Genomic DNA, 15,152 nt, shown 5'->3' on the forward strand with positions numbered 1-15,152 from the left:
ATTCCCTAAGCTACAGTAGAGGAAGGCATTTTGCTTGAAGTTGGAGGAAACTATTTATCAGTTCCTATTACTAGGAAAATGGATAAAGAAGATGTGTTAAATGTATAGCATGCAGTAGTTAGAAGCAATAAACTAGATGAATGCATAAAAACAAGGACAAATCTTAAAATCATAATATTGAGTGAACAAAGCAAAAAATCAGCTGTGGCCTTTAGCAGAATACTATCTATGTAAAATAAAAGCACACACATGAAACACTACATGATTCCTAAGATCATACACATATCCAAGACACAGAGGAAACATATTAGAATAAGTGCCTATCATAATAAGTAACCTTTACTGAAGACATGTATTACCTGCTCCGCCCTTTTCTACATTTATTAACTAATGTACTAATTTAATTCTCAAAACTCTTACCATTATTATACCCAGTATATAATTGAGAAAACCTGAGGCACAGAGGGGTTATATAGCTAGTGGATGGCAGAAGCGAAGTTCAAACCTAGGCATCTGACTCCGAAGCCTATGCTCTTGGCCCTCCCTTATATTGTCTATGGAGAGGAGGATTTGCAAATAGTATACCATGAATAAATGATTAACTTAACCCCCTGCATCAGAGATCTAAAAAAGAAAAAAAAATGTTTTCAATTATAAAACCTCATTTCCTCCTCACAACTGAGTCAAGTGCTTATATAAAACGAATAGGTAGATTACACAGTTGATCCTTTCTGATTCTGAAATTTTGCATTTTAATGTTTGACTTTGCATTTCCTATGATAGAAACCTAACTGAGTATATCATTTCTGTGAAAAGAATTAAAGTATATTATTTTTCCACTTTCCTAAGACAGTTAACTATATCGGAATAACTTATTCTCAATGCAAAGAAGGCCCTTGCAGCAGATAAGTATCTACTTTAAGTTCTAGATTTTACCAAACAAATTGTGGTAGCTGTCTTTGTACATATAATATTAACACTCCTTGCTAAATTAGTAGAACACTATTAGGAGAGAATTTTGCTATTTTAGCCACTGAGGCTGGAAGTAATATAGGGATTATGTGATCATAATAACAGCTATGGCATTTGTGACAAAATAAAAATATAGTAAAATACAAAGTAATCTTACAGTAGAGCGCTTCCAGAAATGAGCAATTTCATCAATATTTTTTGCAGGATGAAGTAAAAAGTAGTACTTCCATTCATCCCAGTCTATTGTCATTGTTCCATCACTATCGATGCTGAAATTTACAACAAAAATAGTGCTTATAACATTTATAATAAATCCTCTAAGAATAAGTACTAAGTGTAAGAATACTCTGTTGGATATTTAAAAATTTGCTAAGACAGCAGATTTATGTTAGTTGTTCTTACATGGAGACAACCTAAGTGTCTACCAATGGATGAATGGATAAAGAAAATGTGGTATGTGTGTGTACACATACACACACGTGTGTGTGGAATATGGAATATCATTCAGCCATAAAAAAGAAGGAAATCTACCTATTTGAGACAACATCGATGGACCTTGAGGGAATTTTGCTAAGTTAAACAAGTCAGACAAGGACAAATACCGTATGATCTCACCTATAAGTGAAATATTAAAAAAATAATAATAATAAAAAAGCTCATAGATACAGAGAACAGATTAGGGTTGTCCAAAGTGGGGGTTTAGGGAATGAGTGAAATGGGTGAAAGAGGCCAAAAGGTACAAACTTTAGTTATAAAATAGGTAAGTCATGGGAATGTAATGTACAGCATAATAACTAGAGTTAATTATCGTATACTGCATAATTTTGAAACTTGCTAAGAGAGTAAATCTTAGAAGTTCTCATTGTAGGAAAAAAAATTTTAACTATATATGGTGACAGATGCTAACTGGACTTACAGTGATGATCATTTCCCAATATATGCAAATATCAAAACATTACATTATATGCCTGAAACTAGTGTTTCATGTCAGTTACACCTCAGTAAAAAAATAAATAAGTTGAAGTTTTAACTACAAAAAGTATTCTTATCAGAAAAAATAATAGTAGTAAATAAGAGGGTAGGCGGAAACTTTTGGAAGAGATGGATAGATTTATGACACAGATGTGGTAATGATTTCCTAGGTGTTCACTTATCTCCAAACTCACCAAGTTGTGTATATTAATTATGTACAGTATTTTGTATGTCAAAAAAATTAAAAAGAAACGTGTTAAGTCAATTGCTTAAGAGAATTACATCTGTTCTTTGAACTAGAAGCAGGAAGGATTTTATCCTAGGGACTTTGTGAAGTGTAAACACTTCATGATTTAGTCAACAGCATTCTCACAGTTCCATAAATTTCTCAGGGACTCTTCTTATAACACTGTCAATAAAAGCTGATGTTATAAAGGCAGGCAGGCAGGAAATGAGGAAGGCAGGGAGGAAGGAAGGTGCTACATATATAGCAATCAGTTTCTAACATGGAACTAAATAAAAACTGTTAAAAATAAGGATGAGGACTGACCTTTGTAGAATTTTTTTTGCCTGAGCTTCAGAAATATTCATACCCAGTGATTTCAAAGCAGCAATTATTTCTGAAGTTTCTATTATTCCTTTAAAAAGTGAAAAAAATGTCAAATTAAAGTATCTGAAAAGATAAGGCAATATACTTAGAACATAATAGTCTTTAAAAAGTCCATGTTTTTTAGGCCAATAATTCCATATTCACAACACAAAGCTTAAAAGCTCTGAAAACTTCTTGTATATTTGTCATCAAAATTCATTTGGTCGTCAATTATTTATGATTCTATATAATTATTCATTTGTTTCTTTGAAGAAATACATATATAATTGCACAGTGGTACCTCAAATCTCACTTGTAGTATCACATAATATATCATACAGGAACTGTATTGCTTGTCTAAAACCCAAATTCTAAATTTCTGAACACATCTGACCCTAAGGATTTCCAGTAAGAGATTGCAGATCTACAACAGATTTAGATTATGATACCTACTTGGAAAAAATTTAAAAGCTAACTCTGAAGATCTGATTCAGGCACATGAAAATAAGGCAACCCAACATTTTATAAGGTAAACTAAAAAAATAATAACATACCTAAATTATAATACAACACAAAATCTTTTTTTAAGGTGCATTTTTTAAAGTTTATTTCCTTTTGAGAGAGAGAATGAGAGCAGGGGAGGGGCAGAGAGAGAGAGAGGGATAGAGAATCCCAAGCAGGCTCCATGCTGTCAGCACAAAGCCCAACATGTGGCTTGATCCCACATACTACAAGACCATGACGTGAGCTGAAACCAAGAGTCAGACATTTACCCAACTGAGCCACCCAGACACCCCCAACACAAATTCTTTTTAGCACAACCATATCCTATGTTATAACTCAAATCAACTGATACATTGAATACAAGCCTACTATGCATCTCAATCTCATGTTGCAGGATGTTATAAAGGAAAAATTAAGTATTCCATTTTCTCCTCAAACTCTAAAACACATAACTCATCATGGCACTATACAAGTCCAAAGAATCTTTGATTCCTCCTCTGTGTAAAACAAAGAGTTGAGGATACTCAGTCTTTTAAAATATGAGGACATTTCAATATTAAAAAAATCAACTTAATGTCACCTAGTTGAAAATATGTAACAACAAAAATATATGAATTCAGTCACATCTTTAGTTCATATTTTATGAGCCATAGCTGCATCTGTATACATTTATAAATAGTGCACATATGTATGAGATATATTATTTATTTAGCCTATAGATAAAGCCCAGTATTCATGCATAGAATTTCAGACTCTTTGCAATCATTCCAAGGCCCCTAGCGTTCCAAGCTTCACAGGGTGGAATTTACTGGTCTATTCCTCAGCCTAGAAATCAAACTTTTCTTCAACTGGGAAAACTGAATCCTCTGCCTTATATCCCATTACAATCTCTGAACACTATGTTCATTAATTCAATAGTTTAAAAAATATATTTTGAAAGCGTACTATTAAAATCACTATGCTAAATGTGAGAGAAGCCAGAGATTAATAAAACAACCACCCCTGAGAAGCTTGCCAGCTTGTATGGATGAACTACTTATTTCAAAATTATATCACACTGTGCCAAATGTATGTTATAGGATAGTTATAAATAAAGTGTAATGGAGGCATAAATAAAGGAGTGAAAAACAAAAGTCACAAATGAAGTACAATAAATGATAAACAAGATACCACCAAAGAAACAAAAAAGCATTTCAGCAAGAGATACAGTATGAGCACGGTACACTTACTTGTTTAACAAAGATTGATTGAGGACTTACATACAGTACTAGAAAGCAGGATAACAGCTACTTTAGTGGGCGATAGTGATTTGGCAGGGATATAAAAGGGCTGCTTCTGAGATACTACTAATATTTTGCTTCTTAATCTGGATGCTGTTTTCATGTTGTGTGTTTGCCTCGGGAAAATTTGTAGAGCTTTTAACTTAGAATGTGTGCACATTGATATATATGTTATATGTCAGTGAAATTTCCCCCAAAAAATAGTAAGTTAGGGCCAAACTTGAAAAGCCATATTAACCAGTTCTGACCTTGACTGACAATTTCCTAATTTTGCCTTTGTTCAAACTACTTACTCTCTTTGCTCAAGAAACCCTTTCTTTTCCATTCTATTTACATATTGATCCAGCACAAATCTGAAGTGTCCCTTGGCACAATTAAGCTCTCCTTATATCGCTTCTAGAGCAATGATCATAGTCTGTCTTCTGTATGTTTATTCTTAATTCACCCCAAATGGTGTGCTTCTGAAGACCTTTGTTCACACAGTTCCTAGTGCAATAACTCACATACAGTGCTCAAAAACTGTTTGCTTCATTTAACTAAAATACATTAAGTAATTTTTACCCCGAAGAAGCTAAAAATCCAAGCTAAGATGTAGAAAAAATTAGGTAATGTGTTCCAGAATATAATCAAGGCATATGACCTGAAAAAGAGATTCAAACTTGTCTTTAATTATATGCAGCAAGCATATAATGGACTTGAAATAAATTCAATGGAATAACAATAGTTAGATGGATGGAGAGGAGGAACACAACCATTCTAGCATTGCTATTCCAGGGAGAAATACAAAATATTCCATTCCTGTACCAGTGATTTATTGCTAAGTAACAAACTATTCCAAAATTTAGTGGTTTAAAAAGGATATATTTGACTATGAGTATGCAATCTGAGCTTGATTCAACTCATTGGTTCTTCTTGTGTTGCCTGGGCCACTCCTGTGAATTCAATCATCTGGAGGTTCAACCACAGCTAGAAATCCAAGATGGCTTCACTCATATCTATTACCTCAGATGGAAATGTAAAATAATTGATTACTAAATGAGCATTTCTCTCCATGCAATCTCTCCAACTGGGTAGCTAAGACCTCTTTTCTGGTGGCTCAGGATGTTCAAGAAAGAGTATTCCAAGAGGACAAGTTCCAATGTACAAATACTTATTAAGCCTTGCTAATGTGCTAATGGCTGAAGCAAGTCAAATGGCCAAACACAGGTCTGTGTGGTATATGGCTACACCGAGGCATAAGTGCTGGGAGATGTGGTTCACTGGGAAAGCCAATGGAAGGCAAAATTATTTAACCTTCCTTAGCCTCAGTGTTCTCATCTGTGAAAAACAGCTGCTACGAAGACTTGTGTGAGACAAAAATAAGATATAGAAGATAAAGTCCAATAAATGTTAATTTCTTTCCGACCATTTCCTCAGCCTCCAAAAAAACTCCATCTAAAAAATAATCTTAATGATAAAATTATGTTCAATAATTACTTCATTCACATTTTTACAACAGCATTCCATGGACATTTTGGCTGAACTGAGCAGGAGCTCAGATACTACTTGGTGAAACGAAGTTAAATAGATGAGATTACACTGGGGTTTGAGCACTTCCTGCTAATGAGTTTGATAGTACAGCAGCCCACATGCATCCTCTTGCCTCCACTGATTGGCATAAGGCCTGGAAAGCCTCCTGGGGGACAGAAAGCAGGTGGTAAACATTGAATCCGGTATACTATTAATGTTTAACAAATATAATGTGTGATGAGCTGGGAGAGTCCCATCAGGAACAATGATGTCAGGAAGAAAAGCGTGGGAAGGTATGATGCAGTGAGCCAGATCCAGTAATAGAATTCAGAAGGAAATGTCAGCTCCAGGGTCAATGATACACACCTGACAGCAGAAACTACCCTATCGCAGCCAATCTGGAAGCATTTGTACACTCTGGAAGAAAGTGACTGCATATTCACATGAATCGAGAAAGCTGTACTTTGAGGCCCAAAACATTCTGGTATTGTCAGACACTTGATAAAGCATAACAGAAGGGAGGAGTTTCCTGGGGCTGCCGTAACAAAGTACCACAATCTGGGTAGTTTAGAACAACAGGAATTTACTGTTTCACAATTCTGGAAGCCAGAAGTCTGGTCGTTTCACATCATCTTCCTCTGTGCACATGTGCCTCTGTGTCCACGATTCCCCTTGATGTGACACCAGTCATATTAGATATTGGGCATTACCCTAATGACATAATTTTAACTTGATTACTTCTGTAAAGAACTGTTTCCAAATAAGGTCACAGTCTGAGGTACAGGAGGCTAGGACTTCAACGTATCTTTTTTTTTTTTTTTTTCAACATTTATTTATTTTTGGGACAGAGAGAGACAGAGCATGAATGGGGGAGGGGCAGAGAGAGAGGGAGACACAGAATCGGAAACAGGCTCCAGGCTCTGAGCCATCAGCCCAGAGCCTGACGCGGGGCTCGAACTCACGGACCGCGAGATCGTGACCTGGCTGAAGTCGGACGCTTAACCGACTGCGCCACCCAGGCGCCCCTCAACGTATCTTTTTTAAGCTGCACACCTCTCAACCCATAACAGAGGATGTGCTCCCTTTTTCACACACAAAAAGCATGCTGGCCAAAGTAAACTGGCTGAGCTCTGCAAGGTGGTCACTGAAGCGGCAACAATGATGACACGGAGCAGGCAGCTCCGCCAGACCTGGTGCTCCTGCAGGGCTCCTGGGGCCTGAGCTCTGCAGGCCAGGTGGGCAGTAGCCCTGGTGCCCACAGCAGAGCCTCACACCAACTGTTGCAGCTCAGGTGTTCGAGACACGTGAAGCCCGTGAGAACTGGGACTGTGGCTCTCAGGACTTTGGGGGCTGACTCCTGGCAGTTTGACTAGACAAGGCAGAAATTAAAAGATCTATATTGCCAATCACTATATTACTTTCGGATATCCATCTTTCCTCAGAAAAAGTATTCTCTATTATTACCAAGAGCTACAAGCAGTGATTTACAGCTTTACCAGAGATAGTGATAGCATTATATTTTACTAATGGCATTCTAATTTCGCTGATTATCTGACACGGTGGATTTTCAGCTTACAAATGATGATCATGGCGGTAAGCAGTAGTAAGAGAGTGAAATTCCAGAATAGCACAAGAACAGAACTACTGGTCCAAGATCAGCAGCAACCGATGACCAGGTCTAATTTACATAAATTAGTAAGTGGTACCTTTAAAGCTTCTGGGTACTATTTCAGTAGCAGAACCCAGAAAGGCCTAAACTTCTTTCTGGAAAGTGAATGGAAGCATAGAGCGCTGCAGTATGGATATCACAGGTCACTAAGCCTGTGACATTCAGGTTACATTTTGTTTTACCCAAGAATCTTTCAGTACAATCCTTTAAATAGCTTTTCTGGTACAGTTAGAATTTTTCAATTAACAAAAACTAGATTTCACAAAACTTAAAAAATCAACACATATGTTTCTTGAATAGCATATAATTAGGTTCTAATTACCTATGATGGATTAGCCACATATGGATGCAGAAATGGTACTCTACTTTTACCTATAGTCTTTCTGATTTAAAGGTTTGTAACAAGATATACCTTTTCTCTGTAAATCAGCATGGATATTGATTGCAGCACTATGAATAAAAGATTGGAAACATTCTAAATGTCTCACAATATAGGAATGATTTATCTACTCATAAATAGAATATTTCAGAGTCATTAAAAACTATGTGAAGAATACTAAATGAAATGAAAACGCTTACATTGTAACATTCAGAGAAAAAAACAGGACACCAAACTATATATACAGCGTGACTACAATTTCATTTAAAGAAAGAAAGAGAAACAAAGAAAGAAACAGAAATAAAAAGTCTAGAGGGAAATATAAAAATATATCAAGGGACACCTGGGTGGCTCAGTCAGCTGTGTCCGACTCTTCATTTCAACTCAGGTCACAATCTCACAGTCTCCGGATCGAACCCCACACCAGGCTCTGTGCTGTGTGTGGAGCCTGCTTGAGATTCTCTCTCTCCCTCTCCCTATGCCCCTCCCCATTGCTTGCACACACATGAGCGTGCTCTCTCTCTCTCTCAGGTAAAAACAAACAACTACATATTTGTGTGTGTGTGTGTGTGTGTGTGTGTGTGTGTGTGTGTGTGTGTGTGTGTGTGTTAAACCTGACATCTACACAGCAGAGTTACAAGTAACTGTTACTTTATTTTAGGATCTTTTCTGTGTTATCTAACTTTCCTGCAACCAAAATATTTTCAAAATCACACAAAAATTATAACACTAATAAATATAGTTTATATATTATTTTTAGAAATAAAAAATTACTGCTAGACAATAGAAATAACTGAATCTTTGATGACAGGGGTAAGTAAAAGCTAGTAAAAAAAATCCCTTTAATACTGACAATTATTATTCATGTTAAGCTAATTGTGAATAAAACACAAACACACACATCATCATTATTTTTGTCCAGGCTATTAAATGCCAGCCTCATTTTTATCTCGTGGTCTTTAAGGTACTGCATAAATTCTTCAAAGTCCAATCCTGAATCATCATTGGTATTTCCAGCTTCAAAAATGTGCTACAAAAAAGTAGAAACTCATCTCAGAGATGTATTACAAATAAAGCCACTGTAGCATGCTAAAATTACACATTTCATATTAATTATCATTTTCATCAGCATCCATTGTCCTAGTTTTTCAGTCACAGCTACAAGGCTAAGTACATTTGTGATTTTTAAACTTGTGCAATACTAGAGTCAATAGCCACCATGTCATTCCAAATAATTCTGAATCTTATAAGTTGGTAAGTATTTACCAGAGGTAAACAATGAATGCCAAGTACCTTGAGGGAAGAAAGGTACTGAGATACATAGTCTTTGCCATCAGAGACCTCACGCTCTATTAACCAGATGAGATAAAATACTTAAAATTTTAGTATGACTCACAGCTTAATGGTTTGAGACTGAGCCTTATGGAGTAAGAGTGTATGTTCAAATCTCACTAGGTTGTTACAGTTTTTTAAATAAAAAATTAATAATCATAATCCTTAAATATACATCATATGTATTTCCAACAGACTCCTACCTCAAAGAGATAGGCCATGTCTTGTTCATCTTTGTACCATCCATGCCTAGCATAAGGTATGGCATACTAAGGCTCTTAATCCATATTTATTGAATTAAAAAATACTGTGAGGGGTGCCTGGGTGGCTCAGTCAGTTAAGCATCCGACTTCAGCTCAGGTCATGATCTCGCGGTGCGTGAGTTTGAGCCCCACGTCGGGCTCTGTGCTGACAGCTCAGAGCCTGGAGCCTGTTTCAGATTCTGTGTCTCCCTCTCTCTCTGACCCTCCCCCGTTCATGCTGTCTCTCCCTGTCTCAAAAATAAATAAACGTTAAAAAAAATTTTTTTTAAATACTGTGAGCTGGACACTGGTCTAGGTGCTAGGGTTAAAAGACAAGAAGATGCAGTGCCTTCCCTGAAGAAAGTTACAGACCACTCACATAACCAAAGAGAATATTTCAGGTGTTATACTGGGAATGTATTCAAGGTACAGTAGAGTTGGGGGGGGGGGGGTGGGAATTCAGAAGAGGAAGACTGTATGAGCTTAGACTTGCAGAAAAAAAAAAAAACAGGCATTAGCTGAGCAGACAAATGTGAAAAAACATCCCAAGAATACGTCACAGTGTCTGCAAGCAGGCAGAACACATGTTAATTAGAAAAAACACAATAATAATGACAGTGATGACAGCTAATATTTATGGAGCACTTACTTCTAAGCACCTTGTACATATAAACTCATTTAATCTTCATAACAACCCTACATTGTTCTAATTTGCTAAGGATAAAATGCAAGGGAGAAAAGTAGGAGACACCATAAGCACAGGGAGATTGTGAGAGAACTTATGTGCCACAAAAAGGATTTCAAATGAATTCTATAGTTAGTATTTCCAAATGAGTGGAATACATGTGGTGCTTATGTTGAAGTAGTATTAAATAACACTAAATCACGGTGTGAGAAAATTATTCTCATTTCAATTATCTTTCAGTCCTTCTGGTAACATCATGGGCAACATTTCAGTTTTGCGCTAATATTCCTGAATACTTGCCAACTTAAAAAAAAGGGGGGATAAGTAACAGGATAATTTTATCAAATGATACAATATTTAGCCAGCAATTCACAACACTAATTTGTTTTTATTTTATTTATTTTATCTATTTGTTTTATTTGTTTTTATTTTATTTGCTTAATTTTATTTTTTATTTTTTTAATGTTTATTTATTTATTTTGAGAGAGAAAGAAAGCACAAACTGGGGAGGGGCAGAGAGAGAGGGGGAGAGAGAGAATCCCAAGCAGGATCTGTGCTATTAGCACGGAGCACATAGGACTTGATCCCACAAACCATGAGATCATGACCTGGGCCAAAATTAAGAGTGGATGCTTAACCAACTGAGCCACCCGGGCAACCTGTATTTTATGTTTACTTTTAATCAACTAGATTTCTGTTTATGGTAGTATTACAAAATTTTATTTTAAAGTAAATTTCTTGACATATAAATGAATCCACTCTTAAAATAATTAGAGTACAGTCAATTCTTGATTATAGCAAACTCATGAAGTTGGGAAATACTGATATAAATAATGGTTCTCTGCTGACAAATTTTGGGGTTTTTAAAAAAATTTTTGAGTGTAGTTGACACACATTACATCAGTTGCAGGTATACAACATAGTGATTTGATAACTTTATATGTTATGCTGTACTCACAAGACCAGCTACCATCTATTGCCATACAATGCTAGTACAATAGAATTGACTATATTCTCTACGTTGTGCCTTTTATTCCCAAGACTTCTTCATTCCATAACTAGAAGCCTGTATCTCCCACTCCTTTTTTTTTTCCTACTGATGAATTTTGAGCAGAGAAGTGACATGATCGGTGTTAGAAAAAGGTTACTCCAGTGATAAACTTTGGTGAGAAGGAGAGAGAAAATATTAAAAATAGAAAGAACAATAAGAGGGTTATTACAAAAATCCAGAAGAGAAATGAATCTCCGAACTAGGGGGAAGGTGGTAGGAATGGCAATGCGGAGCAAAATACAAAAGATCTTTAGCAAGTGGGAGGTAACTTGATCACTGACACAATATTGAAGGTAAGGGAAAGAGAGGAATCTAGAACTCTGAAGGTGTTATTTGGGTTGCCATGTGTATAGGGAGGGTCTTACTCTGACAGTCATCAGGTTTGCGAGAAAAAGAGTTTGGGGCATTCTGAGTTAAGGAACAGGCAAAGAAGCAAAGAGATAACGCAAGACTGAGTTCTAGAGTTTAAGCTTCAGTGACTATAAAATGGTGAGAACCCCAAAATAGGAAGTTGGAAGGAACACTGTGATGAGGGGGCAGTCAGGAAAACATGTTGACTTCGAAGTGCTAGTGAGGTATCTTCATAATGTCTAGCAAACAGTAGACAGTATTTGCAGATCCTCACATACAGGTCTTGGAGATGTGAACTTCAACAACATCAGTAGAGGGACAGGGCAGAAGCTATGGGAGTAGATAAAATCACTGAGAGATATCAAGAATGAGAAAAGGGCTGGTGTTGACCCTGGTAATACCTACCCTTGAGGAAGTGGTTTTTTTAGACATTTATGTCATCTTCAAAATTTTTGCCACAACAAAATGATAAGTGATAATCTTTTCTTTAATATATTTCACTTAATTGATATACTTTTTAAAAACCAACTATTTTTAAAATAAACTTTGTATCACTACCATAACTAGAAAAGCAGTTTAAGTTGCCAGAAATTAAAAGTAACTACAAATAAAAATTAACCCAACCAAAAAAATGGACAAAAGATTTAAACAGACAATTCAGCAAAGAATATCAAAGAAAAGTTATAACCACATAAAAAGATGCTCAGAAACATCAGTCATTAATGAAATGCAAATTAAAAACACCGTGAGACAGCACCACTCATCCACTAGAATGGCTATAGTCAAAAAAGTCAAGTATTGACAAGGATGTAGAGAAATTGGAATCATCACTGATGGTGGGAATATAAAATGGTATAGCCACTTTGCAAAACCGTGGCAGTTTCTCAAAAAGTTAAACATATACTTAGCAAATGACCCAGCAATTCCACTCCTAGGCATCTAACCAAGAGAGATTAAAGCAGCTATACAAAAACTTACGCACATATATTCATGGCAGTATAATTCCCAATAGCTAAAAACTGGATACAATCCAAATGCCCATCAACAAAGTCGGACAACCAAGAATCACCACCAGCATGGAAAAAGCACCATAGTCTGTAAATGGAAGAACTACTCCCGAGAAAACCCTCAGTAGTGGAGATATGTATAAGATTTGAGGGAATATTATATCCATTAGGAAAAACAAAAACCAACAGTTCTTATAAGTAAAAAATTACAGTAATAAATTATTCAGCAATGTTTTATTAACAAAATGCACATAGCTGAACAGCTGAAGACTAAGCCAAGAAGGTCTCCTAGAATGCAATGCAAAAAGAGAGGTGAAAAGGATAAAAAAAGTAGAATTGGGAGAAAGATCCAAGAGATCTAATATTCATTTATTAGAAGTTCTATAAAGAGTTTGAAAGAAAATGATTAGAAGAAAGACACAAGTCTTCAAACAGAAGTTGTATTATGATCTAGACATATCTGAGTAAAGAGAAAAACCCTAAGGCCTGAGAGAGAGGAGAAAAGAAGGAATGATTAGCATCAAACTTAATTATCTGCAACACTGAATATTAACAATTGAGCAAGCATAACATAACTTATACACTGTCAAATCATTATGTTATACACTGAAACTAATATAACACTGTGTGTGTCAACTGTACCTTAATTTAAAAAAAAACCTGAGCAATATCTTCAAAGTTCTCTTGGAAAATGATTCAGAAGCTAAAAGCTGACACCTAGCCAAACTAGCATTCAAATATGATCAAAGTAAACCCAGTTTGGGATATACTCCGTTTGTTACCCTTAAACTCTGGAGAGGCTTCTTGAGGATGCAGTTGCAATAAAATGAAAAAAAAAATCCAAGAAAGAGGAAAACATGGGATAAAAGGAACTTGATGAGAAATGGAAGACTACAGAGTATAATTTAAAGGTAAGCAACTGTTTATAACATGGCCAGAAAACTTAATGCTAATGTTAAGAATTCAATTCAGCAGTAAATCCTGGTCAACATGTGCCCATGGAGAGAGGCTGAGGTGACTGAATTTTAGCCCCAGGAACCCTGGCGCCAGGATGGGGAGGATGTTGGCTTCATTATCCTAGGTCACCTTCCGGGCTGTGAGCAAGAGAAAGCACATCCAGGTACCCTCGCCCTGACACCTTCAGCAGTAAATGAAATAAAGCAATTTTTTCTTTTTTTGAGAGAGAGCACAGGCACACAGGGGGTGGGGCAGAGGGAGAGAGAAAGAATCTTAAGCAGGCCCCATGACCGAAGATCATGACTTGAGTCGAAATCAAGAGTTGGACGTTTAACCAACTGAGCCACTCAGACACCCCAAGATAAAACAAATTCTTAAAGATAAGCCTGAACATCATGTCCAAACCAAGGGTTGTAATGGCCTTTCTTATACTTTTAGAACACACAAAAACAAAAGGAAATTCCTCACGGAGTCAGAGTGTTCCCTGAAAAGAAAATACACACATACACAAAAACAAATAATCCAATTTAAAAATGGGCAGAAGACATGAACAGACATTTCTCTAAAAAAGACATAACAGATGGCCAATAGACACATGAAAAGATGCTCAATATCACTGATCATCAGGGAAATGCAAATCAGAACTACAAGGAGATATCACCTCACACCTGTCAGAATGGCTAAAATCAACAACACAAGAAACAACAAGTGTTGGCGAGGATGTGGTGAAAAAGAAACCCTCTTGCACTGTTGGTAGGAATGCAAACTGGTGCAGCCACTGTGTACCATGGCCAGAACAAGAAGGAATGATTAGCCTCATAGAGGCTCCTCAAAAAAATTATATAGAGGTTCCTCAAAAAAAATTATATAGAGGTTCCTCAAAAAAATTAAAAATAGAACTATCTTATGATCCAGGAATCAGACTACCAGGTATTTACCCAAAGAATACACAAACACTAATTCAAAGGGACACATGTAACCCTGTGTTTATTGCAGCATTATTTACTATAGCCAAACTATGGAAGCAGCTCAAGTATCTATCAATAGAAAAACGGATAAGGAAGATGTAGTACTTTTTGCAATGGAATATTATTCATCCATAAAAAAGAATGAAATCTTGCCATCTGCAATGACGTGGATAGAGCTAGAGACTAATAATAGTCAAATAGTCTGACTAAGCAAAATAAGTCAGTCAGAGAAAGACAAATACCAGATGATTCCACTCATATGTAGAATTTAAGAAACAAAACAAAACAAAACAAAAAAAGAGACGAACCAAAAAACAGACTCTTAAATATAGAGAACAAACTAATGGTTGCCAGGGAAGGGGATGGGTGAAATAGGTGATGGGGATTAAGGAGTGCTCGTGTAGGGATAAGCACCAGGTGTTACAAGGAAGTGTTGAAACACTATATTGTATACCTGAAACTAATATTACACTGTATGTTAACTAACTGAAATTTAAATAAAAGCTTAAAAAGGCAAAACAAAAGAAAACGATAGAAACCGGCAAACCAAGAATTAGAGAATGAAGAAGATGAGATCCTTCTATAGTTACAATCACTTGTGTGATTTGAAAGTGACATTGGATGATCAATTAAAATTATTTTTAAAAAGCTTCTTAAAAAAGGGAAAAAACCCTCTATGAGTGAG

The 15,152-nt window shown here is 36.1% G+C and overlaps 1 protein-coding gene across 1 annotated transcript in view; it reads right to left on the reverse strand.

The window, feature by feature from the left end:
• LOC112864668 (mitochondrial adenyl nucleotide antiporter SLC25A24-like) overlaps positions 1 to 15,152 on the reverse strand; it is a 39,872-nt gene that overhangs the window by 12,338 nt on the left and 12,382 nt on the right. Inside the window, 3 exon segments of the mRNA XM_086717726.1 lie at positions 1,130 to 1,241; positions 2,495 to 2,582; positions 8,772 to 8,904. Coding sequence (XP_086573852.1) covers positions 1,130 to 1,241; positions 2,495 to 2,582; positions 8,772 to 8,904 — 333 coding nt within the window.

The sequence above is a fragment of the Puma concolor genome, chromosome C1 (genome assembly GCF_028749965.1).
Source record: "Puma concolor isolate L17-30 chromosome C1, mPumCon1.1.hap2, whole genome shotgun sequence".
NCBI classification, from domain to species: Eukaryota; Metazoa; Chordata; class Mammalia; order Carnivora; family Felidae; genus Puma; species Puma concolor.